This window comes from Juglans microcarpa x Juglans regia, chromosome 2S (assembly GCF_004785595.1).
Source record: "Juglans microcarpa x Juglans regia isolate MS1-56 chromosome 2S, Jm3101_v1.0, whole genome shotgun sequence".
Classification (NCBI taxonomy): Eukaryota; Viridiplantae; Streptophyta; class Magnoliopsida; order Fagales; family Juglandaceae; genus Juglans; species Juglans microcarpa x Juglans regia.
The window spans coordinates 7,447,027-7,471,285 of NC_054597.1; the positions used below are offsets into that span (position 1 = coordinate 7,447,027).

At 35.1% G+C, this 24,259-nt stretch overlaps 2 protein-coding genes across 5 annotated transcripts; one reads left to right on the forward strand and one right to left on the reverse strand.

Annotated features, from left to right (window-relative positions):
* Window positions 1-497: 497 nt before the first annotated feature.
* LOC121253291 (probable mediator of RNA polymerase II transcription subunit 26c) lies at window positions 498-18,486 on the reverse strand. 3 transcript variants are annotated; one of them, XM_041153312.1, is made up of 9 exons: window positions 17,364-18,485; window positions 17,195-17,263; window positions 17,010-17,092; window positions 16,803-16,876; window positions 16,629-16,678; window positions 16,482-16,515; window positions 1,227-1,351; window positions 856-943; window positions 498-741 (listed from the first exon to the last, which is right to left on the reverse strand). In XM_041153312.1, the coding sequence occupies exons 1-9, from the start codon at window positions 17,769-17,771 to the stop codon at window positions 626-628; spliced, it is 1,047 nt and encodes a 348-aa protein (XP_041009246.1). In that variant the 5' UTR covers window positions 17,772-18,485; the 3' UTR covers window positions 498-625. The 3 variants fall into 3 exon arrangements, 2 of the variants coding, with proteins under 2 accessions (XP_041009246.1, XP_041009245.1); XM_041153311.1 differs by lacking the exons at window positions 498-741; window positions 856-943; window positions 1,227-1,351 and adding exons at window positions 15,500-15,777; window positions 15,895-15,982; window positions 16,268-16,392 and having other exon boundaries at window positions 17,364-18,486; XR_005938394.1 differs by lacking the exons at window positions 498-741; window positions 856-943; window positions 1,227-1,351 and adding exons at window positions 15,953-15,982; window positions 16,114-16,392 and having other exon boundaries at window positions 17,364-18,484.
* LOC121253290 lies at window positions 6,911-14,353 on the forward strand. Of its 2 annotated transcripts, XM_041153310.1 has the most exons (4): window positions 6,911-7,490; window positions 9,729-11,277; window positions 12,424-12,752; window positions 12,984-14,353. In XM_041153310.1, exons 1-4 carry the CDS (start codon window positions 7,127-7,129, stop codon window positions 14,003-14,005), a joined length of 3,264 nt encoding a protein of 1,087 aa, XP_041009244.1. In that variant the 5' UTR covers window positions 6,911-7,126; the 3' UTR covers window positions 14,006-14,353. The 2 variants fall into 2 exon arrangements, with proteins under 2 accessions (XP_041009244.1, XP_041009243.1); XM_041153309.1 differs by having other exon boundaries at window positions 6,912-7,490; window positions 12,424-14,353.
* Window positions 18,487-24,259: the final 5,773 nt, after the last annotated feature.

Sequence of the window (24,259 nt, forward strand, 5' to 3'; positions counted from 1 at the left end):
GAAATTTTAAAAAATTATTATTAGAATATAAGTTTTTACTATTCTTATCATTTTAGGATTTAAAAAATTTTAATTAAGATGTGAAAAAATTTAATTGTTTATTATATTTTATGTGAAGATTTGTTAAAATTATAATGACAAAATGAAATACTTTTCAAATCCAAACGGAGCCTTATTTTCTAACTTGGATACTAAGAAGATGATTGATGAAAAAACACCTCCAACACAAACCGCCATTAACAAGGCCAGCAGCCCCGCCACCATAACTTTTAGACGGCAATTGGCTCGCAAGATTGGCATCACTGGACCACACCACATGAACACCTCCATAACAAAAGCTGCTTCATTTTTCACTCTGTTCACACCCTCTTCCCCAACCCAAATTAAAGGGAAAAAGGGGGGGGGGGGGAGGTGGTGAACATTTCAATGGAAGTCTCGAGCTCTGTGTTTTCTACTTCCCAAACATGCAATTTGTTCTTTTGTCATGGATTAAGTAATTGAAGAAAAGTGTTCTTGCTTTTGTTTCTTTAAGTTCAAAAAACAGACGAGAGACCAACACCAGTTTTGGAACTTCCTGGCCTCTGCCTCAGGTACTCCATTGTAAATACAAGTATGCCATATCCAGTCACCAGCGCCTCCCGTGAGAACCACCACCTCCACCTCTGTTCTTTGCAAAGAAGGTATTCTTGGGTTTTGGAATCTCATGGATGTCCATCACCTGAATTGTTCTTTGCTTTTTGGCTTCACAATAAGTAGAACACACAAGCACAGACAGCATCAGCATAAGCCAAAAATAAGAACTACAAAAAACATGGAATGCAGCAAAATTATAGAAACAAAAGGGAATAATCAAACCATTTTGAGCTTCTTTGTAATTCTCTTGAAGCCGTTTTCTTGCTGAAGCCAGTCTTTCTGAGTCAAAATCCTTTTGCTCCCTTTGTCTTTGCATCAATCAATGAAGTGATTTGAATTGAGTTAAATCTTCTTATAATACATTTGATTGGCCTGAGAGAATAGCAGGAGTATATCTCAAAACTCCATATTGTTAATGGGGCATGATCAGAAAACTTACACCTCCCACTCAATTGAACCAAAATAAACCATTTGATACAATTGAGTTTGGTTTCTCATATTCTGGTAGCATAAATGCTTCGAAAAATTATTCTCTATCTCCCACTTCACATCAACCAAACATAGAGCAAGAAACTCTAAGTTGGTATCCATACATTTTGATGTGCAGACGCAGATAGAGTTGTGGATTGGGCTGGTCTAAGAGGAGCTTCCTTCCGAGGAATCACTTTCGGCTTAGGCTCTGATTCTGAGTTATTCTTGTCTGACCCAGAACTCCCATCTGTTCAGGCAAGACAGATCAACAAAATCCATAATCCCAGACAATGAAAATTGATATAAAATCATGCATATCTAATCCGGTTGTAAAACTAATTAATTCAAAGTACATAATTGGAATCCGAGATAATTCTGAAACCCAAATATTCGAACCCTAAATTAGTTGAAGTATTTAATCTGACCATAACCAAATTCACGATCATGCCTATATATCTTCAATTTCTATGCTGCTGCATCTTCATCGATCTCAAACTCGTTGATGCCGTGTGTACCTATATACGTATAGAGTGAGTTCATATCCGCTGGAGGCCCGTGCATTTGATCATCATCGGGTAAAGTCTGCATCATGGGGTTCCGTACATTAATAGGCGGAATCATCTGCATCCTGGGATTGTAATTGAACATAACTGGAGGCAACATGAAGGAGTTGTTGATCACTGTCATATTTTCCATCAATCCAACGGTCAGATCATAATAGATCGGGTAGTTCGGTGGAGAATACTGTATCCCAGTACTAATAGACATGTTTCCATGAGAAGAACAAGCCTCGTCGACCTTCAAAACGGAAGCAAAGAGGAATGATCACCCTGGTTATAAGATGAATAGAAATCGGGCCACTGCAGGCCGTCAAGATCATCCAGTGATTTTACACAAGAAAAGACGTCGTTGGAGTTGCCCGTTATTTCTAACGCTGCATCAATATTCATCGCATAGGATTTGTTATCAGCGGCCTTTAACACGTCGATTTTTCTCTGCACTGCTTCGATCTTCGAATCCAGAAACCCTTGAACTATCCTTAGTTATTCATAAGAGAAATAATCCATACGTTCATCCCACGTCCGGAACATGATGTTACTCCTGCAATTTTCCGTGCGCTTTCTTGAGATCTCTTTTTCAATATTCTTCTTGCGGTCAATGAAGTAGTCGTATAAATCCCGAGTTCCTCTCTTACGTGCGCTGCTAATTGTGTTGGACTTGAATTTGTTGACCAAGGTTCTGACGCAATCTTCATCGTTTTCAGGCCAGGTTGCCATATCGCAGGGATGACCATTTTGTGATATGGGACCGTAGATGATCATGCACGCCTTGATGCCACAGAGAGTGGAGATCTCGTAAAGCTTCTTCTCCAAACCTTTTTTTCTCTTATGATAGGTTATCATTCGAGACTTGTCGTTGCTTATGAATTCCATGCTTCTTCTTCTTCTGCGCCCCATGATCTTCTGAAATTTTAAGATCTTACATGCACCGTAGTTTTATAGAGAAAAGCTTGGTCTGTCTGAAGATCACATCAAGGAAGATTCCAGGAGGCTAGGGATACGCATTGGCCATCAAGAAACCATATAAAAAAGCCAGATTTACTAAAAATATACTAGTTTTCTTGTAGTGTGTGCATTTCATCTGCATGCTATTTTGGTACATGTATATTCATGTGCTATTTTATGCTAAAAATCATTATCTTAAAATTTGGCAACGACCCAAGTTGAAGATTTTTTTAACTTCGTAAAAAATTGTTGATTTTTCAGGAACAGCTAGGATTAATTAATACTCTTGCAATTAATTATTTTTTCGATTTTATTTTCTATCCTAAGTTCATGTCGTTCTCTCGTCATGCATTATCGAACTGGCATGGTGAGGTTAACATGATATTTTGACTGGATTAGGTACCGCGTACCTCTTTCTGTAAAATTTTGTCTTGCTATATATATGATTATATTGTTCTTTATAGTAGTATTGAGACGAAAGGATTTCTATGGGTTAATGCATTAGATTAAGCAATTTTTGGCTAAAAATGTCATGATACAGCTGCGTTAAGATGTTTAACTGAATTGAGTTGAGTTGAGTTGAAATGATAAAATATTGTTAGAATATTATTTTTTAATATCATTATTATTTTAGAATTTAAAAAAATTGAATTGTTTATTATATTTTACGTTGAAATTAGAAAAAATTGTAATGATTAATTGAGATGTGTTGATGATCCAATCCAAACGCATCTTGTTGGATTAGTTATACTACTCACTACAACATGCATGAAAGGGTTTTTGCAACCATTATATACAACGAATTTTTTTTCCTTACTAGCTAATAATGTATACACTTTTTGCAATGAAAGTCTATTTCTCTGTTGCAAATGGCCTCAATTGCACAATTTACTTAGCAACGGTTTAAGTAGGCCTTTGTTGAATTCAAAACTCATCTCAGCTCATTTCATCTTATCATTACAATTTTTTCAAATTTTCACACAAAATATAATAAACAATTCAATTTTTTCAAATCTTAAAATAATTTTATCAAATTTTTACATAAAATATAATAAACAATTCAACTTTTATTCTACTATTCACAAAACATCTCAACTCATCTTAACTCATCTTTGAATTAAAACCACTCCTTAACAATAACAACGACATTATCCCGTTGCAAAAAGCTTCTATCCACTAGCAACGGTTTAATTTTATTGCAAAAATATATATGCTCATTAGCAACAATATAATTCCATTGCAAAACATGTATCCTGATTAATAACGATATAATTTCATTGCAAATACATGTATCATCATTAGCAACGAATCAAATTCGTCGTAAAAACATATATTCTCACGACGAATATATATCATTGCAAAAAACGTATATCCTCACAACATGTATTTCTCACAACTACAGTTCACAATCATACAAAACAATAAGAAAATGGACCAAACCAAATCCTTTCAAGCAGGAAGGATTATGATGATCAGGGTCCAAAATGAAATGAAATCATTAGTTACTAGGAATAAGTGACTTAATTGAATTACAGCTTTCTCAGCAAATACGTAAACATGTTCACTGTTTTTGTCACCAAGGACAATTAATTAAACCTTTTTTTTTTTAGTTAATTAAACTTTGAATACCACAATTCTGATTTTCCTATTTGTATATTCCAATTTAAAAGCCTTTTTTTTTTTTTTTTTACCAAATGAATAGTTCCATTTGATAAGGCTGTGTTTAATCATAACTCATCTTAAACCAATCATTAATGAGACCAACTATTTTTTTAAATTTTCATTAAAAAGTTAAACACGTCTCAACCTATTTCGTACATTTCAACTTAAAAAGTTAAAACTTAAAAAAGTTAAACTCATTTCAATAGAATCTATAAAATAATGTTATTCACAACTCAACTCAATTAAATAAAATAATAATAAGAATTAGGGGTCTTTTAACTCCCCATACATTCTTCTAACAATTATTTTTTTAAAAAAATAAATTATAATAGTGAAGATTTCTGCTTTCTCAACAAGCAAATGTCGCACAAGTAAAGTGGATCAAAATGGGAATTGAGATCGAGATTTGAGTGAAACTGGGAATGGTTTCGTGGCTTCACTATTTCATTAGAAGGGTAAGTTTAAATATTGAGATGAGTTTATAAGTTGAATTGTTAATAATATTATTTTATAGGTCTTGGTATGAGTTTAAATTTTTTATAAAAAATTAAAAAAAAAATCTCATCAATAATTAATTTAAAATTAATTTAAAATGAATTGAATTAGGTTATCAATCAAACACATACTAATTCATCAACCTGGCATAGAGTCCGATGCTTTTTCCCCACAGTCAGTCCTGCACTAACAACCAAAACCCATCACTTTCACTCCCTCTTCAAACCTAACCTACCGAATCTAAAATTAATCCCAAAATTCGATGTTCATCCCAAAGGCTAAAACCCATCACAATCGAATGATACCAAAGTCAAACAGCAGTGTTTATTAATTATTAAACTCCAAACAAATTGAGTCGAACAAATGGATTTCATCTTGTCTCAGACGAAGAGGCAATGCCGACGTTACCGACATGGAGAAAAGTTGGCAACAACGGACAATGAAGAGCGGCTGTCGGGACTGAAGGTTAGGGCGGAAGATTTGGGAGTGTAAAATGAAAATAAGTAAACCGGGAGAGGGACTAGTAGCAGCCTTTTCGCCGGAGTGCGCAGGCCATGCTCTTCCATAAGCCGCCTAGTGGAAGCCCCCAAAATACAAACAATCCCAAACTGTGTTTGTGTGTGTTTGTATATATTAGAAGAAAAGAAAATCTCAATATTTATAAAAAAAATAAATAAATAATTATCTCGGTGAGATAAAAATATCTTTATGTAAAATACACTTATCTTTTATTATTATTATTTTAATATATAATATAAAAATTATAAATAGTAAAATTTAATTTTTAAATGCTTCATAAAATGATTTTGTATAAGAGTAATACTAAATGCTATCATAAGTTCTGCAAGTACCATGTATTCCTTTCGAAAAGGAATAGGTTCATTATTAAAAAATTTTTTTTTTTATATAGATCTCATATTTATTTAATTTTTCAAAATAAATGTTCAACGCTTACTCACTTTATGATTACAAATATCATTTTTTTCTATATAATATTTTGAAGAGGTAAGGGCCTAATTTTTTTTCCCAAACGTATAGGTTATTTGTAGAACTTTATTGAAAAAAATAGTTATAATTGTTTGAGTATAAAACGCATCTTGAGACTTGATCTAAAACTAAATTTGATAAAATATTCTATAAATCAATATTTTTCTAACTAAGATTAGGATATGTTTGGGGAATGGGATGAGACAGAAAATTATCATCTCATCTCATTATTACAATTTTCTCAAACTCTCACACAAAATATAATAAACAATTTAACTTTTTCAAATCTCAATTCAACATTTTCAAATCTCAAAACAATAATAATATTTTAAACTTTCATCTAAAATCAAAAATAATATTTTAATTGAGAAGGTGGTATTAAATCTTAATTAGCAATTTTATTTTGCAAAATGGTAGGAATAGTTTTTAAATAAGAATGTAATGTAAAAAATGAAATTAAAATAAATTTACTGAATCTTACTTTTTAAAATAAGTTTTATATTGATATTACTTATATTTTTGCTAAATTTGACATTTTGGCTAATCTAATACCAATTATCTACCATATTTGTCACCTATCAATCACTCTCAATTGCTTACTTGGATATCATGCGCGTAATCGTCGTAGCTAACAGGCTTTGCTTTAGATTATAACCCATTTGGAAAGTACCTCCCAATGCATAGATAATGTGCTATCTGATCTTCAATTTAACGTTAACTAATCTATTCATCCCATAATCCATTTCATTAGAAATAAATTTCAGTTTTACAAAACTACAATTTATTTCATCTAGACTTATAAACAATTTATAAATTAATAATTTCTTGTACTATTATACTCTATAAATATGCATTCCCGGCTAAATGGTCTAAAATCTCTATCAAATGAGTTTTGAGTCCTGTATAAATAAATAAAAAACAAAAAATAATTTACACAAGTCTAAATTGTGCAAGTCTCGTATAATTATTTAAAAACAACATATTTTTAAAAAAATATTTTTTTTATAAGAAAACTTATTTAATATTTATTTTTAAATAGACTGTATATCTGAGATTCTGATGTCACCCGAAAAAGAATTCATTGAAGGCTGGGTCAATCCCGTTCTAAACCATTTTGTCCTTGGGCCCAATTAGGACCCAAAATTCACAGACACCGCACCTGTTTCTCACGTGCGCTAGGGTTTTAGGGAGACCTCTATCTGGCACTGGCATCTCCTGCTTCTCCGCACTGGCCCCGTCTTAAACCCTAATTCCCTCCTCGAATCTCCGAAGCCACCATGCAATGACAGACTTTCTTCCTCAACCAACACCCGAAACCCCAACTATAAGCCCCTGCCCTACCTCTTTCCGTTACTCCCATCCCTCCCACCACCATGAGACCCCCACTCTCTCCAAGAACCCTCCTCTTCTTCACCTCTTATTCTTCTCCACTTCTTGTCAAAATCTCTCATTTCTCATCCTCTTCGCATTACGCGTCCCATTCCGTACATCCAGGGAGACGCCACGATGAGGAGTCCCGGAATGTGAGAGTTTCGGTGTGGTGGGACTTCGAGAATTGCAATTTGCCCAGTGGTGTGAACGTCTTCAAGGTCGCCCACTCCATAACCGCGGCGGTTCGGGCCAGTGGGATAAAGGGTCCCGTTACCATCACGGCGTTTGGGGACGTTTTCCAGCTCTCGAGAGCGAAGCAGGAGGCGTTGTCCTCGACTGGGATCAATATCACTCACATCCCTAACGGTTCGTGCTTTTCATTTAGGCTGCTTTTGGTTTTGATGTTGGGTTGAGTTGAGTTTTTTATGATTGAGATGGTAGAGTGAGTTTTGTGAGGTCTATTTAAGATGAATTTAAATATGTTTGGATGTTAAGATGAGTTTATATGAATTTATAGTTGATGAAAAAGGTTGTGTTCCCATATGTAAATAAGTTTTGAATTGAGATAATTTAAGAATTGGATGTTGGATGTTAGACTTAAAATTAGACTGAACTAAGTTGAACTCAAATGAATTTAACAACCAAACAAGGCCTTAATTATCTCGCATAGGGGATGTTTATACACGTTTCGGATCGGTAGCTAGTGAACATATTTAAGTTTGATACTATGGACTGTTAGTGATTGTTGTTTGAACTTTGAAGTAATTAAGTTGAATTGTGTGGAATAATATTGAATTTTTTATCAGTTAGATGGCTAACCCGTTGAAGTTAATTTATTTAGGAAAAGAAATGCTGAAGTGAAGTATGCTGTTTTTTTATCCCAAAAATATCAGATATTGTAGGTGGCTGAGTTAATCTCTTAAATGATAAATTGATCAATTTTGGTTGGTGCATTGGGATGAAGGATTTTATTTATGATCTCGGTGGTGCTGACAATGCTGTCATTGCTGATCCATTGACCGTGAGATTGAGTTTGATGGTAAAAGTCTTCAATTTGTTTGTGAGGCAGAGGGCTGCAATTTCCAAATTCGTAAAACTTGATTGAGCAGTATATGCTTTTAAGATTTGTCTTACCAAGGTTGCATGAAATAGTAGTTAACTGACTGAACAAAAAACCAATAGATTTTTTTCAAAGGTTTAGGCCCCATTTGGATGTCGAGATGAGATAAGATGAGACCATCTCATCTCAACATCCAAATACCAATGAAACATAGTCACTTTTCAATTTCAAATCTTCAATGTTTTCATCTGTCATTACCTAATCATTATAACTTTCCCAAACTTCCAAACAAATTTAAGGACTTGTATGCTTCTTTCTTTGCTAGTAGGCTGTAATTAGGTATATTTCTCTTGTATACTACCTCTGTACTTGGGCTTTGCATAATTATGAGGATTAATAAATTTTTCTTATTTATAAGAACTTATAAGAAGTAAAAATTCTAAACAAAACACAAAAAATAATTCAACTTTTTCAAATCCTAAAATAAAAATAATATTCTAACAATATTTTAATTTTATAATATTTTTATTCAACTTTTTCCTTTTCTTTTCCTTTTGCCTGCGCTTTCAGTTTCAGCAATACATGTGCTTCATTGGCTTTGTTTGTCTCCACCATTGCAATCGTAGCAGATGTTCCAGCCTTACCCTCTTCCTTCTTCCCTTTCTTTATAAAAATCTGGGCTTCCAGATCATGTGCTTTTGAACATAGTTCTTCAAAAGTATTGATTGTTTGAGAAGCCAAGATGTGAGACAACTCATATCTGAAGCAATTGATGCACATCTTAAATTGTTGCGCTTCGAAGAACTCTTGCTCACAGTAGAATTCCTGATTTATCCATATGGCGATAAAGTCATCAACAGACTTATGTTGACGCTACTTGGCTTCCATGACTTCTGTCACGCCTACACTCCTGTGGGTACTGTAGAAGTGTTTGTGAAACTGTTGACGAATGAACAAACATATAATGAGTCTTAAGGTTTTCTCTTCAGCGGCAAACTTTTGAAGGTTTTGCTGCTGCTGCCGCCCTAATTGGAAGCTAAGTTTCCTTCAGAATTTTAAGCAGCATTTGTTAATACTTATCAAAAGATAAGATCTGAATGAGAGCTAATGTTCTCAGATTTTTTTCTCTCTCTGTACATGAACTGAAATGAACTTCATTTTTCCTTTCTCTTTTCTCTATATTTATCTGGACATGGAGACTTCACCATGAACATGAATATTCACAAACATCAATTTGTATGTTGGATCTTGAAATCTGAATGATATTCAATACATCACTTACTGTTATATTATAGCAGTATAATATATTTAGTACTCTGTAATTTACACTCATTTCTTCTGGTCAACAATTGAAAAGCTTACATAAATTCAAATCATTCAATTTTTTTTACAACTGATTGTTGTTTCCAAATCTTTTCTCTCAGTTAAGTTTAAACATTTCATGTACATTGTGTAGTAGATGAGCAGATGATAAACTGTTGTTTGATCATAAGTTTCAGTTCAGTTTTAACGTTTTGTGGATATCATTATATACTTGGTTGCAGGTGGAAAGAACAGCGCTGATAGGTCTCTTCTTGTAGATCTTATGTATTGGGTTTCTCAAAATCCTCCACCAGCACATCTCTTTTTAATTTCTGGTGACAGGGACTTTGCTAGCATTTTACACAGGTTAAGAATGAACAACTACAATATATTGCTTGCAAGTCCTGAAAGTACACCTGGTGTTCTTTGTAGTGCTGCAAGTATCATGTGGCATTGGCCTTCCTTGATTAGAGGGGAAACCCCGACTGGGAAGCATTTTAATCAACCCCCAGATGGTCCCTATGGTTCTTGGTATGGCCACTCTAAGGTGCCTCTTGAGGATCCCTTCTCAGTTACTGAGCAACCAGCCTCACGAGCTGAGGACTTGCCTGAAACTAGTCCAGATTCTAAGCCTCGTCCTGTTCCAAAGACAATGACAAAGCTGATTCGCTGTATATTGAATAGTCATCCTGAAGGAATTTCCATTACAGAACTTCGTTCCAAGTTGGGAAATTCTTTGAACATAGACAGAGACTTTTATGGGTATAAAAAGTTTTCCCTCTTTCTTCTATCAATGCCACACATTTTAAAGCTTCAGTCTGAACGTGATGGTCAATTTGTTGTACATGGTATCACCTCTAAAACCCCTGAACCATTTCAGTCCAATCCAGCCTTGTTCCCAGAACCTGCAAGTAATAACGGAGTCCAGGACTTCTCTGCAACTTCAAAGTCAAATGGTGAGCTGGGATCTGTTGCTGGAGGTGTAAATGGGAAGCCATCATTATCTCCATCCCCCGAGACAAATGTGAAGGGGCCTCCTAAAAAAATTCAAGAACCTTCTGCACTTGGCAGATCTGTTACAGGAGTGATGGATGAGAAGTCAGCAGTGCCTTCATCCCCTGAATTAAACGTTGAGGAGGTGCAACAGCACTCTCCACATGAGGAGAAGGGTGTTGAACAGGTGAAGAACCGTCATTTGCCTCCAGTGGTGGAACTAGATTCTGCATCTGCAGTGGGTTTTTTAAACAGAGTTTGGAGAAAATGTTTTGGCAGAATTGATGGTGGTCCCATGAATAAAATTCAAAGCATTCTAGAAAAATGTTCTACTTCTGGTGTTATGTCTGAGAAAAAAGGTCATGAAACTGCTGAATATGGTTCCACTGTTAATGGCTCAAAAATGGCAAAAGCTGAGGACAAATGTGTGAACTCAACAAGCCTGGATGCTAAACCAATATGTCAGGTGCCATATTCTTCTGCCAATAATGGGTCGGCTATAGACAGCAAAACTGCTACAGTTTCTGAAGCTTATGGTAATAACTCAAGCACAGGTCCTGGTTTCTTCAACCAGGTGGTATATTGGTGTAAATTTTGGAGAAGTAACCCAAATTCTGATATATTAAATGATCAACCCAGAGATAAACTGGAGCAGAACTTATCAAAAAATAAAGTGGAGCAGATAAATAGTGGTTCTGAAAAGCATAGCTTATTTTCTATGGATTCTTTTTGGAGTGACATGGAATCTTTTCTGGGCACAGTCAATGGTTCGGTTATTGTCTCCCAGTCAAGGAACAGGTTTTCTTGATTTTCTATCTTTTATGCTGTTTTATTTCTGATGCTGCTGATGATATCCTTTTATCTGGCTTATGCTCGTGTGGTGTAAATACTTGGTTCTGTTCCTTATTTTCTTATCATTGATGTAATATCAACTATCAGAGAGAAGAAAAAATGAAGTATCTCAAATTGTAGTACACATATCTGACTAAACATTTCAGATACTGGGTTCTCTGGGAATTATTTGCAACTTATTTTATGCTATGGCTTTTCCATTTTTTTTTAAGCAAAGAGTTCAAGTTTAGTGGTTGGAAACTTGTCGGATAGGTTTTTGTTTGAGTCGTTTGGATTGAGAAACACTCTCAACCCATCTCATCTCATCTCATCATTACAACGTTTTCAAATTCCTACACAAAATATAATAAACAATTCAACTTTTTCAAATCTCAAAACAATAATAAAATAATATTATAACAATATTTTATTCAATTTTCGACTTTTATCTAAAACCATCTCATCTCATCTCACTATCCAAATAGCTCATAATAATTTTTTTTTTTTTTTGCTTTTGGTCATCAGAATTTATCATGGGGAGGAACTCCGTCAAATCTTGCATACACATGTTTTGTGAACTACATTAGATGGAATGAAATTTAGCAGAAGGCTTATAACTCCGGTCTGAGTATCTCAAGGTTGGGACAGTTTTCATTGATCATTTTCTGGCTTTTTATTAAGAGAACATCTGCAACTTTTCTGCAGTTCTTCCACTTCATGATTCAAATGCAAATAAAAACTGATTGATATACCCATCAGGCTGCAATCTAATGGTCAAAAGGCAGGCTTGGGATGAGTTGTAGACTCAGAAATCTTGGGTTCGTTTCCACACTAGGGGTTCCCCCAAATTACCTGATATACGGTTCTGGCAGATGTGATCTTGTACCAGGATTTGCTTCTTAGGGGTGGGTCCAAAGGTCCCTACATTGGTAAAGCTCCACGTCATTAAAAGAAAAACTTTTTAAACCTGAAAGCTCTCTAACCCTGTTGATGCCTTTATTGCTGTGATCTGACAACTTTTGCTGATGTTTAAGCCGGATGATTGTCTTAAACTTAGCACTTGGAATCAGAAGCATATGCTAATATTATTCTGCTATATGTGATTCGTTTCAGGGAACAGATGGCACAAAATCTGCAAAAGGAAGGGCCACCAGCTCTTAGATCTCTGAGTGAAAGTGACGTCCTCCATTTGGTAGATTTATTAATATCAGAAATGAAATGGATGGAAGAACGCCCCTCTCAGACATCACCTTTCAAACTCACTCGGCCGGTTGGACAGAGCTCTTTGGTTCAAGCTCGCGGTTCAAATGGGTTGAGCTCTATCTTTCTGGGCACAACATTACAGACAGCAGAACATGGAGAAAGAAAATATCAAAATATTCCTCATACTGGAGTTTCTCCACCTGCTGTTCACAAGAAACCTTCAGTCAGATCTAGAAGTGATATATTAGCTGATTGTGAGAAGCTCGTGAATGAGATATTAAAGAATTATCCAAATGGGTTTAATATGGGCTCCTTCAGAAAAACTTTCCTTGGGAGGCATGGTTATCCTCTTGATTTACGGAAGCTTGGGCATCAAAGTTTGGTATCCCTGTTACAGATAATGCCTGGGGTGAAAATAGTCTCCACTCAGATTTTTCCCTCTAGTGAAGCCTCAAGTAGTTCAGGCCTAGAAATTGCCCTTCCTGATAGTCAAGAAAATAGTGCTAGTCATTCAGTTGCCAATTCAGATAGTGAATTGTCTGATTCAACAAAGAAGAATGATGATTTTGAGTCTCCATGGGAAGAATTAGGGCCTGTTGCTGATACAAGTTCTACAAAAAATGAAATGGAATCAGTCAGATCTAGAAGTGATATATTAGCTGATTGTGAGAAGCTCATGAATGAGATATTAAAGAATTATCCAAATGGGTTTAATATGGGCTCCTTCACAAAAACTTTCCTTGAGAGGCATGGTTATCCTCTTGATTTTCAGAAGCTTGGGCATCAAAGTTTGGTATCCCTTTTACAGATAATGCCTGGGGTGAAAATAGTCTCCACTCAGATTTTTCCCTCTAGTGAAGCCTCAAGTAGTTCAGGCCTAGAAATTGCCCTTCCTGATAGTCAAGAAAATAGTGCTAGTCATTCAGTTGCTAATTCAGATAGTGAATTGTCTGATTCAACAGAGAAGAATGATGATTTTGAGTCTCCATGGGAAGAATTTGGGCCTGTTGCTGATACAAGTTCTACAAAAAATGAAATGGAATCAGTGTCAAGGAGGAAAACTATAGAACAAACAGAGAGGCAAAAATATCCTGATTATGAACCTTCCATCTCTGATGATGACTTCTCTGATTCAGATGGGGAGACCTCTGTGTTAGCTGGACGTGAAAGGCATGGGAAAAGAATGAACGAGGAAGATAGTTCCCTACTGCAAATTCTAGATTCCTGGTACAGCACTAAGGAAGGTGACAATAAAAAGAACGAGTTAGAAAATGTTGATAGCATGGTTGATTATTCAAAAAACGGTTCAAAGCCATCTGGTTCATCCGCCAATGGCACCGGCAGTGAACCTTGTACAGGAAACTCTGTCCGGAGGCAAAGAGCTAAAAAGATTTTATTTGTTGCTGACCCAGTTGAGGTTAACAAGGACAAGTTGATTGATGGAATATTGGGTAGCCTGAAGAAATCAGATGAATCAAGGGTGCAGGGCTGAAGGGTTCAAAAACAAGATGTGATGCATCCGGGGTTCTCAGGTTGAATGCTGGAAATGGGACTTCCGGGCTAGTGAGAAAGCTTTATTAGAATCAGGTGGTAATGAGTTATAATCATGCATCATTCATTTTTTGCAGATTTTTTTTTAAAGGAAAAAAAACTATTGTATTGAGGTTAGAGCCTCGGAGGTGGGATACGAGACCATTGGCACTACCAGGAATGTATGTTTTGGCTTAAATCCAACTGATGGTTAGGGGTGACAGCGATATTAGAGAGTATATCATTACCAAGGCACAGAACATGCTAACATTATATTTATATTTCATGCTGATTAGCAATTTGGATTGCATCCATTGCGAAGCAAAGTTCATCTCACTATTTCTATGGCATCCTACTCGAAACTTGGTGTTTTATAAGCAAAATCTGTGATAAATATATATATATATATATATATATATGTATATATATATTATATATATCCCTGTTCTAGTATTGAACGTAGATGATTAAATTTCTTTTTTTGTCTACTCTAAACTTGTTTTGTCATGCATTAAACCTAATGAATTTTGCTACACAACCTCCACCACACCACACTTCACATTTTTTTAAATTTTTTAATATTTTTTTAAAATTTTTTTTTGAGTTTATTCTTTTTAAATTATTTCAAATTTTCTATTCATTATTCACATAATAAATATTTGATAAAAGAAAAAAAATAATAAAAATTAAAAAAAAAATGTGGAATGTGGAGTTGTGAAAATTTATTCTAGATAAAAGTATCGCTTCATTTATATTTTAAAGATACCCTACCATTTTTTTTTTTTTTTTTAAATTTAATCGGTTCCTCTTCCACATAAAATGCTAGAGTTCAAACAAAGCTTGAAAATAAAGACATTAATTTACACAATTCAATTTTCAACCATCCCAACCCAAGCCCAGCAGTCCTTTTCATTTTGACTTTTAAATTTCAATTTCTCGGAAGCTCCATTCCTATACGATGATTTAGGGCTGATAGATGAGATAATTTTAAATTAAAGATAAAAATTACAAAAAAATATTATTTGAATATAATTTTTTAATATTATTATTATTTTAAAATTTAAAAAAATTTAATTGAAATTTAAAAAAAATTTAATTACTTATTATATTTTATATAAAAATTTAACAAAATTGTAATAATGAGATAAAATCCTTTTCCGAATCCAACGAAGCCTTATTTTCTAACTTGGATGCTAAAGTAATTGATGAAAAAGCACCTCCAACACAAACCGCCATTAACAAGGCCAGCAGCACCACCGCCATAACTTTTAGAGGGCAATTGGCTCACAAGATTGGCATCACTGTAGCACACCACATGAACACCTCCATAACAAAAGCTGCTTCATTTTTCACTCTGTTCACACCCTCTTCCCCAACCCAAATTAAAGGGAAAGCAAAGGGGGGGAGGGGAACATTTCAATGGAAGTCTCGAGCTCTGTGTTTTCTACTTCCCAAATATGCAATTTGTTCTTTTGTCATGGATTAAGTAATTGAAGAAAAGTGTTCTTGCTTTTGTTTCTTTAAGTTCAAAAAACAGACGAGAGACCAACACCAGTTTTGGAACTTCCTGGCCTCTGCCTCAGGTACTCCATTGTAAATACAAGTATGACATATACAGTCACCAGCGCCTCCCGTGAGAACCACCACCTCCACCTCTGTTCTTTGCAAAGAAGGTATTCTTGGGTTTTGGAATCTCATGGATGTCCATCACTTGAATCGTTCTTTGCTTTTTAGCTTCACAATAAGTAGAACACACAAGCACAGACAGCAGTCAAAGCATCAGCATAAGCCAAAAAGTACAAAAAACATGGAATGCAGCAAAATTATAGAAACAAAAGGGAATAATCAAACCATTTTGAGCTTCTTTGTAATTCTCTTGAAGCCGTTTTCTTGCTGAAGCCAGTCTTTCTGAGTCAAAATCCTTTTGCTCCCTTTGTCTCTGCATCAATCAATGAAGTGATTCAAATTGAGTTAAATCTTCTTATAATACATTTGATTGGCCTGAAAGAGAATAGCAGGAGTATATCTCAAAACTCCATATTGTTAACGGGGTATGATGAGAAAACTTACACCTCCCACTCAATTGAACCAAAATAAACCATTTGATACAATTGAGTTTGGTTTCTCATATTCTGAAAGCATAAATGCTTCGAAAAATTATTCTCTATCTCCCACTTTTCATCAACCAAACATAGAGCTAGAAACTCTAAGTTGGTATCCATACATTTTGATGTGCAGACGCAGATAGAGTTGTGGATTGGGCTGGTCTAAGAGGAGCTTCCTTCCGAGGAATCACTTTCGGCTTAGGCTCTGATTCCGAGTTATTCTTGTCTGACCCAGAACTCCCATCTGTTCAGGCAAGACAGATAAACAAAATCCAATCAAGAACACACAACAAAGACCAAAAGTTGAACTTTGAATCTGATTCTACGACTCACTGTGTGGATTGGGGGAGTATCCAAAATCAGGAACCTACAGAGGAAGAGAATATCAGAAAGTTAACACACGACAGAAAATTACAACTGTACTTTTTCCCAGGCAAAGTAAATTAGCTAGAAATGAAAGCAAAAAATGGTTTCTTCCACCTGGTGATGACTATTTTGGGGAATTTTCCTCAGGGGCGATTCACCATCCTCTGCCAACAACATCGATTACCATTTTTAACATAATTTGTAAAGCACAATTTGCATTTCAACGATCCCCAAATCTTTTCGCAGAAGGGAAAATTAAATAAAACAAGGTGAAGAGTAAAATGTTACCCATTAGAGCAGAGGAAGTCTGTTCCCCAGGTTGATTCAACTTCACCCATTCATCCACAATATCCTTCCACTTCCTGAACAAAACAAAACCATCGCAATAAATCTTGAACAACTTTCTCCAACACTTGCACTATCATGTGCAAGATTAGAAACGAAAAAAATAAGAACATTTGTACATATTTCTCTTAAATTTTGGTCGTTCAAAACCTGACTAAAAGCTTCACCAATCTCCGGACATCGCTTGATGAATGCTTTCGCAATCGATTCACATGCCTTCCTATATCAGTCTCCTATAATTCAAAATAACAACAGATGAATAAATATTAGATAAACGTTATAATTCGAAGAGATTAATTTAAAAATACCAAGAAAAATCCGGTAGCATAATTTACCTTGAGTGCCTGAAATGTTATATCCATGTCTGCTAGACTTTGAAGCAATTCAACCAAAGAATCATCAGACTGACTCGCGGAAGCGAATCCAAACCAAAGAGAAAGTCAAACTCAGAAAGATAAAACTGAAATATAAACGAAACACTTAATAGAAAGAAAGGGAAAAAACCTGGTCAGGATCTTCGAGGTGCTCCTTAATTTCCAGAATTTTTGCCTGCTCGTCATCGAACAAACCACCGTAGGGATCCAAATCTCCGACGTCCTCGCCTTCTACGGACTGCGGCGTCATCGGTGACCCTCCTTTCCCTTCGTGGCCGCTACTATCCTTCCCCGCCGGAGCCTTCGCCTCGCGACGATTATTAGGCCGCAGGTTGTCTACGTCGTCGCAGTTTCGGCACCGAGGCTGCCCCGGCGAGGTCGCCGCGTAAAGCCGTTCCACGATCCCGTCCCTACGGTGCTTGAGCTCGTCGCCGTAGTCCGAAGACGCCACCGTTATGGCAGTGTCTATGAACGTCCACACGTCAACCCCACAGCTCTCCAGAACTTCCCGGAAATCATCTAAATCCATCGTCGCCATCGTCGTCGCGATGCCGATGAGTTATATTCGATAGAAAAGAAAACAAGGTTCAGCTCCAAATGGGTAATCTATCGTATTTTTTGAGCGATTTCGGAGATCGGAATCGTGAGCTTTTGCATCACCGGATCTGGACTAAGACGAGGTCGTACCTCGAAGACAATAAACCGTGCCTGACAAAGGAGCTAACGTAAGAAAACGTGCGTACATACATCCGAGAGACGAATCATCGAAATCCCCATTCGGACAAAACGAAAGAAGCACACAGATCTGAGAAGAAGGAAAAAGCTGAACTGGATTTTTGGGGATGGGTAAGGGAGGGCAGAACAAAGTGATCTCTGTTCCTATTATTATCCCTATTTTTTTTCCCCTTTCTCGGTTTCCTTTGGTTTTCGGATCGAACTGTGCAAGGATTTTCTTTAAAGACAAGTGGGGGTATATTTCAAGACTAAAGTTTTTATCTTTTCGTTTTGTTTTTATGAATTGTTTTAGTTCGCGTTGACCGGCGAAGCAGCCATGAACTCGTGGGTTTGTGGCTCTGTCTCTCTCTCTCTCTGTGCGTCGTCTTCTTAGAAGAAGCAGGGGTTGGGAAAAGGAGGGAGGGGGAGGTAGGGGAATGAATTACGGGGGGATTACTTTAGCATTATCGCTGGAATATTGATGTGAATGTGTGCTCCGACTGTCCAATATCCAATGTCAGGGTGAGCCGTCCGGATTACCCGCCTGTAAATATTCCGATTTCATTTCGGTTTGAAATTTATCAATCCAATCATTATAATTTTTTTTAAATTTTTATATAAAATATATAATAAATATTCAATTTTTTTAAATCTCAAATTAATCTTTTTAAATCTCAATTTAATTTTTTAAAATTTAAAAATAATAATAATATTAAAAAATGATATTCAAACAATATTTTTTTCAATTTTATTTTTCATCTAAAATCATCCCACCCTAAGAGCATTGGCATTAGATTGACTATTTTACTCTTCAAATTTTGACTAATTTGTAATTTTTTCACTTTTAGCTAATCATTCAAAATTTAAAATCTACATTAGATTAGTCATCATACTCTCTATAATAATAAAATATTATTATTTTTTATTTTTATATTTTTATAATTAATTTTTATTTTTTAATTAATTCTATTTTCATAACCTCCTATAATCACCTATAATTTCTAACAATCATATTCATTTTCATTTTCACAATCTAATAAACAAAATTTCATCACACGATATCAATATTATCAAAACAATTCTATCGATATTCAATGCAACCAAACCCATTCTCACAAACATCATCACTCAATATAAAAAAGATTGGTTGCCATCATTTGAAGGCTATACAAAACAATACTACTGAAATAGCAGCCACAATTTCAAGTGAAATTAAGATCATCCTCAATAGAAGCAATGGGCAGTAGCCACATACAAATATGCAACATCAAATGTGATAACTCAACAGTAAAGCATGCATATAGGACACGCAGTAACTTGGAATGGGTATTACATATGCAAAGATTGTCTCTCTTATAACTACAATAAGCATTGCAAAAGTGCCACACATAGTTGCTTTTTGAGGATAAGTTTTCTGTGAAAATAAGAAATACATTATACACTATGTACAAACAACTTTTCTAGGGGAATTTTTTTATTATAACATGAACTGATCCTAAAGGTCTATTAAAGCATTTTTCCATATAATCAAAGCAACATAGTTATGTATTTAATTGATCTAAGTACATGCATGCCTTCTTCTTTATTTTTTTCCTTGAAACTCATGGATTTGGGTACCTATGTGCTGAATAAAGAGACTCCAAACAGATAAATTTTGCTATCTTCCGTATGTGCTGAATAAATCTGTATGAGTACTATTTTGTATGTGCTGAATAAATTTTACAGATAAACTCGAGGCATGGTGGGTTTGTCAATAAATCTGTATGAGTACTATTCTAACCTGGTATGCCTATGTTCTTGAATTTTTTATATTGAATAACAAGATGGGTTCTAGCATGAAGAGAGCAGTAATTAGCCTTTCTTCCTATTCCCCTGGAAACGCAGAAGAGGAAGTGCAACACGGCCAAATCGCACCATCATGAAAGACAAGCGAGACCGAAGAAACTACCCGAGACCAACAAAATCAAACCCAAACAATAAAATTAAGAGTAGAATCACAGTTAGAGCTTCGAATCAAACCCAAACAACATCAACAAAATCAACAAAATCAAACCCAAACAATAAAAATCAAGGTTAGGGTTTCGAATCTTACCTTGTGCTTGTCGTGGTGGAGAAAAGCTGCCGCTGTGCCGTGCTGCAGAGTGCCGTCGCGGGAGAGAATGGTTGCGGGAGAAGAGAAATGTGGAAGAAGAGAAAAAAAAAACTAGAAGAAAAGAAAGAAGGAAGAGACGCGGGAGAGGGAAGAAGAGAAGAAGAGAAAAAAAAAATAGAAGAAGAAAACAGAGGAAGAGATGCGAGAGAGAAACAGGGAAGAAGAGAAGGAAGAAACGCGGGAGAGTAAGAAGGAAGAAGAAAGAGAAAGGAAGCGCGGGGGAGAAAGTTGAAAATAATAAACTATACATTTGGAGGTGGAACAGTACTTTTCATATTTAAAGAAAAAAATGAATTTACTGTAGATAATATTTAGGATGAGAAGTCTTTAGTTAATTCAATATGGGCTAATTATTGATAAAATTATTTAAATTTAGAGATGAAATATTATTTGAAGAAGTCAATGTAGATGCTCTAACTCTGAAATCCAAACCAACCCTCCATCTTCCTCTTTACAATTACATTGTTTAGTGGTGTTGTATAAACCTTTAGGGGATGTATACCTTCCACTAGCTTTTATTTTCGTATTTTCCCACTTTTAAATTGAACGATCCAATTTAGAAGGGACCTCAATACAATGCATGCGTAATCTTATAAAGTTTTAAATATTTTCTATTACGACATCTATCTATTAAAAAAATTTAATTAAAAGTCTCGTTTTTATATACTTAATACATCATTAATATGGAAGTCTTTTATATGTTAAAAATTAATTAGTATTTTAATTTTTTTAAAATTACAATAAATATGTTAAACTTATCGGGTATGGCAAAAATAAAAATAAAAATAAAAAATGTGTTGTCCATTATAACTTGTTAAATCTAATATAATAAACAACTACACAATATTGAATGAGAAATGGGGGGTTTAATTAATGAGGCTGCTGGTAGGTCTAAGAGTTGGTTTGGATTCAGAGATGAGATAAGATGATTTTAAATGAAAATTAAAAAAATATTATTAAAATATTATTTTTTAATATTATTATTTTTTTGAGATTTAAAAATTTTGAATTGTTTATTATATTTTATATAAAAATTTAAAAATATTATAATACTAAAATGAGACGAAACACTTAATTTATAGCTATCTCTAACCCGACCCTGCCTGTACCCAATGGGTGGGCAGACTGCCCAACCCACCGTCTGGAGCCATGTTGCCCATATCAAGACCCTGCAACAATCCTACTCACAAAACCTCAAGTAGTAGATTTGATCTTTGACAAGATCAGATATTTTAATTGGTCATTGATCATATCTAATCTTTTTGACGTGCAAGGTTATTCTCATATTTGATCATATCAGATTTGAGACCTACAAGCTTGGAGTAGCCGTGGATCTATATAAGACTAATGTAGTTACTATTTTTGTCACGTTAATGTGTTACATCGAGACGTATTGTACATGTGCCACAATTAATGTTGGTGCATGGTTCTATGACTCTAGGTAGCTACCCGAGTGAATAGAAAGAAAGAGAAATTATAATTACAGTCGTGAGTGTGCAAGCGTCACGCAATCACTTAAAAAAAATTGAATATATACGAGACTCACATAAAAAAAAATAAAAATAAAAATAAAAATAAATTTTTAATACTAGACCTCACTCTTTTTCAAAACGACTGTACAACGCTTACGCATTCTACGATTGCATGCAATAATCCTCAACATGAGGTGTGTTGGATAGCAGCCAGCAGGCACCTCCACTGTCCAAGCCTAATTTTAGGACATTGCAATGAGAAATTTCAATCATATTATTATTTTTTTTTTTTTGGTGTTACATGTTTTTGTTGACATCTCTATTACGTGTGATTAAGATTATATTTGGATGTTGAAGTGAGTTGAGTTGAGATAATAAAATATTATTAGAATATTATTTTTTAATATTATTATTATTTTAGAATTTAAAAAAATTGAATTATTTATTATATTTTGTATTGGAATTTGAAAAAATTATAATGATAAGTTGAGATGAATTTATGTTCCAAACGAAGCCTAAATTTTTAAAAATTTCATATAAACAAATAACATTAAAATCTAAGCAGATAAAATGGGTTCAAACCAAAGTTTTAAATTTCGTACCGTACCAGCCGGTACGGCCGAAATTTTTCGTTTCGGCCGTCCGGCCGGTACAGGTACTATACTTGTTCCGTACTGGCTAAAATACCGGCCGTATCGGCCGGTACCGGTCATATCGGCCTCAATTTCGGCCTGTACCGGCCTATATTTCGGCCGGTACCGGCCAATATTTCGGCCTGTGTTTTTTTTTTTTTTTTTCGTTTTTTCAAACTACAAACTTATTTTTTAATCCTCAATTCAGACTAGACTATTTATAATTTATATATATGTATTTATATATAATTTATTTATATATATATTTATATATATAATTTATTTATAAATCGACTATTCCGAAACGTTATTTCGAAATATTATCTTAAAACGATATCGATATCAAAATATTTCGTTTCAATATCTTGATCGGTATGCTGTCCGATATAATATTCAAAATATTGATTCAAACCCAAAGTAAAGATAAAGAAGGGTGCATGAAGGAGCAGGGTTCCTCGAGAAAGGGATTCAGGGAATGATAAAAGTCCCGAAGAGCCATAGACTATAGGGCAGTGGTGGAGGGACCTCCCTTCATCATTACATGACCCACCTCTATATATATGGAGATCGACTGCGCAAGCCGAACTACTACTTCAATCATAAAATATAGAGCCGTGATTTGTACTCGTGTCATTGAAGTACTTCGTTTTTTGGAGGGCATATGTTGGTATCCTGTCATGATGTTTGATGACAGATCAGCTCAATGATTCGAACATATGTAGCATTGATGGAGGGCATATTTTGAAATGTATAATTATTTATATCAGCTTATAATTACAACACATTATATGTTAGTTCAAAAAAATATATATATACAATTATATGCGATGTGCAAAAAATGCGATTGATGTATAGTTATAATCTTTTAAAATTTTGCGCTTAAAAATTTCTCATATGTAGGATTACTCTTCTTTTATATAACTACACGTGCTAACTTACATTTTCAGTTGGCATGGAGAAGACTTGGCCAACCGAGAGATTATTTCCATACAGTTTGAATGGATAAATGTGAGTACGTAGTTGTTGGAAATGTTCTTGAAAATATCACGTAAAATAAAGTGAGAATTGTATTAGAAGCTAGGATACATTTAATTCTATACTCCTTTCTAGTTTCTTATCCAATTTCAGTACTTCAGTAGCTTCTTTACCTTTCCCTCGCAATAAATGCTGGATAGAGAAGTTGAATTTGCATATAATAAGACGAGAAGAAGAGAAAACACAACCAAAAGGCCCAAAAGGAGTTCTCTCTCCGGCCGAAAGCTCTCTCTCAAGCAGAAAGCTCTTCCATCGCTTCACCAAGGAGCCTCCTCCGTTCACCAGGGGCAAGGGGTTGGAGCTTCGGCTCCACCCACCTCCTCCCCTTGCCAGCTTTCATTTAGCTTTGTTTATTCCCATTTTACCTTTTAGTTTTAACTTGTTAGCACCGAAACATGCCGATTTGTTGCTTTTTGACGATCTAGGATCGACACGCGTCCCACCATCAACCTCTCCAAACATCGATCTATCAGAAGGTAGCAGAAATTCATCCAATAGTACGGCGCGTACGTCTCACGCACGGGTTATGCTGAGCGTGAAATTCACACGCTGCCACTCTTTGGAGAGCTTCTTGCCTCCACGCGCAGCATCGTCGGGATCAGAGGCATCAGATCTTCCAAATCAGACTTACCATTCCACTCCAAGTGTGACACGTGTCTTGCATACACCACCACCACTAGTGACGGCCCTTCACTGGCAACTTGACAATGTTTTCGGTTGTTACTCTATGTTCTCACTTTTTCTAACCAATGATCAAGTGAAAGTGAGTGTAAAAGTCTCTTCTAGCTAATCCAGACCAACATGATGTAGCACACAATCTTTCATTGCGGCTTCTAACCACAGTTTTATAATTTATTTATTAGACTATATTAAAACCACTTCAAACGATCATTTCTAATAGAAAATGTATGGAGCCAAACTTTTGACTCCATGTCTCTTTTTTTTCTTTCTTTTCTTTTTGTGATATATCTATTAATTTTGAAGAGATTGTAGAGTACTCTTTGTTATAAATTGTATCCAG

What these genes read in the sequence shown, in the direction of transcription:
- LOC121253290 (XM_041153309.1), top strand. Translation starts at nt 7,127, where the DNA reads ATGAGACCCCCACTCTCTCCAAGAACCCTCCTCTTCTTCACCTCTTAT. An exon ending in TATCACTCACATCCCTAACG is followed by an intron (nt 7,491 to 9,728) that starts GTTCGTGCTTTT and finishes ACTTGGTTGCAG; the next exon opens with GTGGAAAGAACAGCGCTGAT. An exon ending in GTCTCCCAGTCAAGGAACAG is followed by an intron (nt 11,278 to 12,423) that starts GTTTTCTTGATT and finishes GATTCGTTTCAG; the next exon opens with GGAACAGATGGCACAAAATC.
- LOC121253291 (XM_041153312.1), bottom strand. Translation starts at nt 17,771, where the DNA reads ATGGCGACGATGGATTTAGATGATTTCCGGGAAGTTCTGGAGAGCTGT. An exon ending in CTGCGTCTGCACATCAAAAT is followed by an intron (nt 944 to 1,226) that starts GTATGGATACCA and finishes TGATTGATGCAA; the next exon opens with AGACAAAGGGAGCAAAAGGA. An exon ending in TTACAAAGAAGCTCAAAATG is followed by an intron (nt 742 to 855) that starts GTTTGATTATTC and finishes CTTATTGTGAAG; the next exon opens with CCAAAAAGCAAAGAACAATT.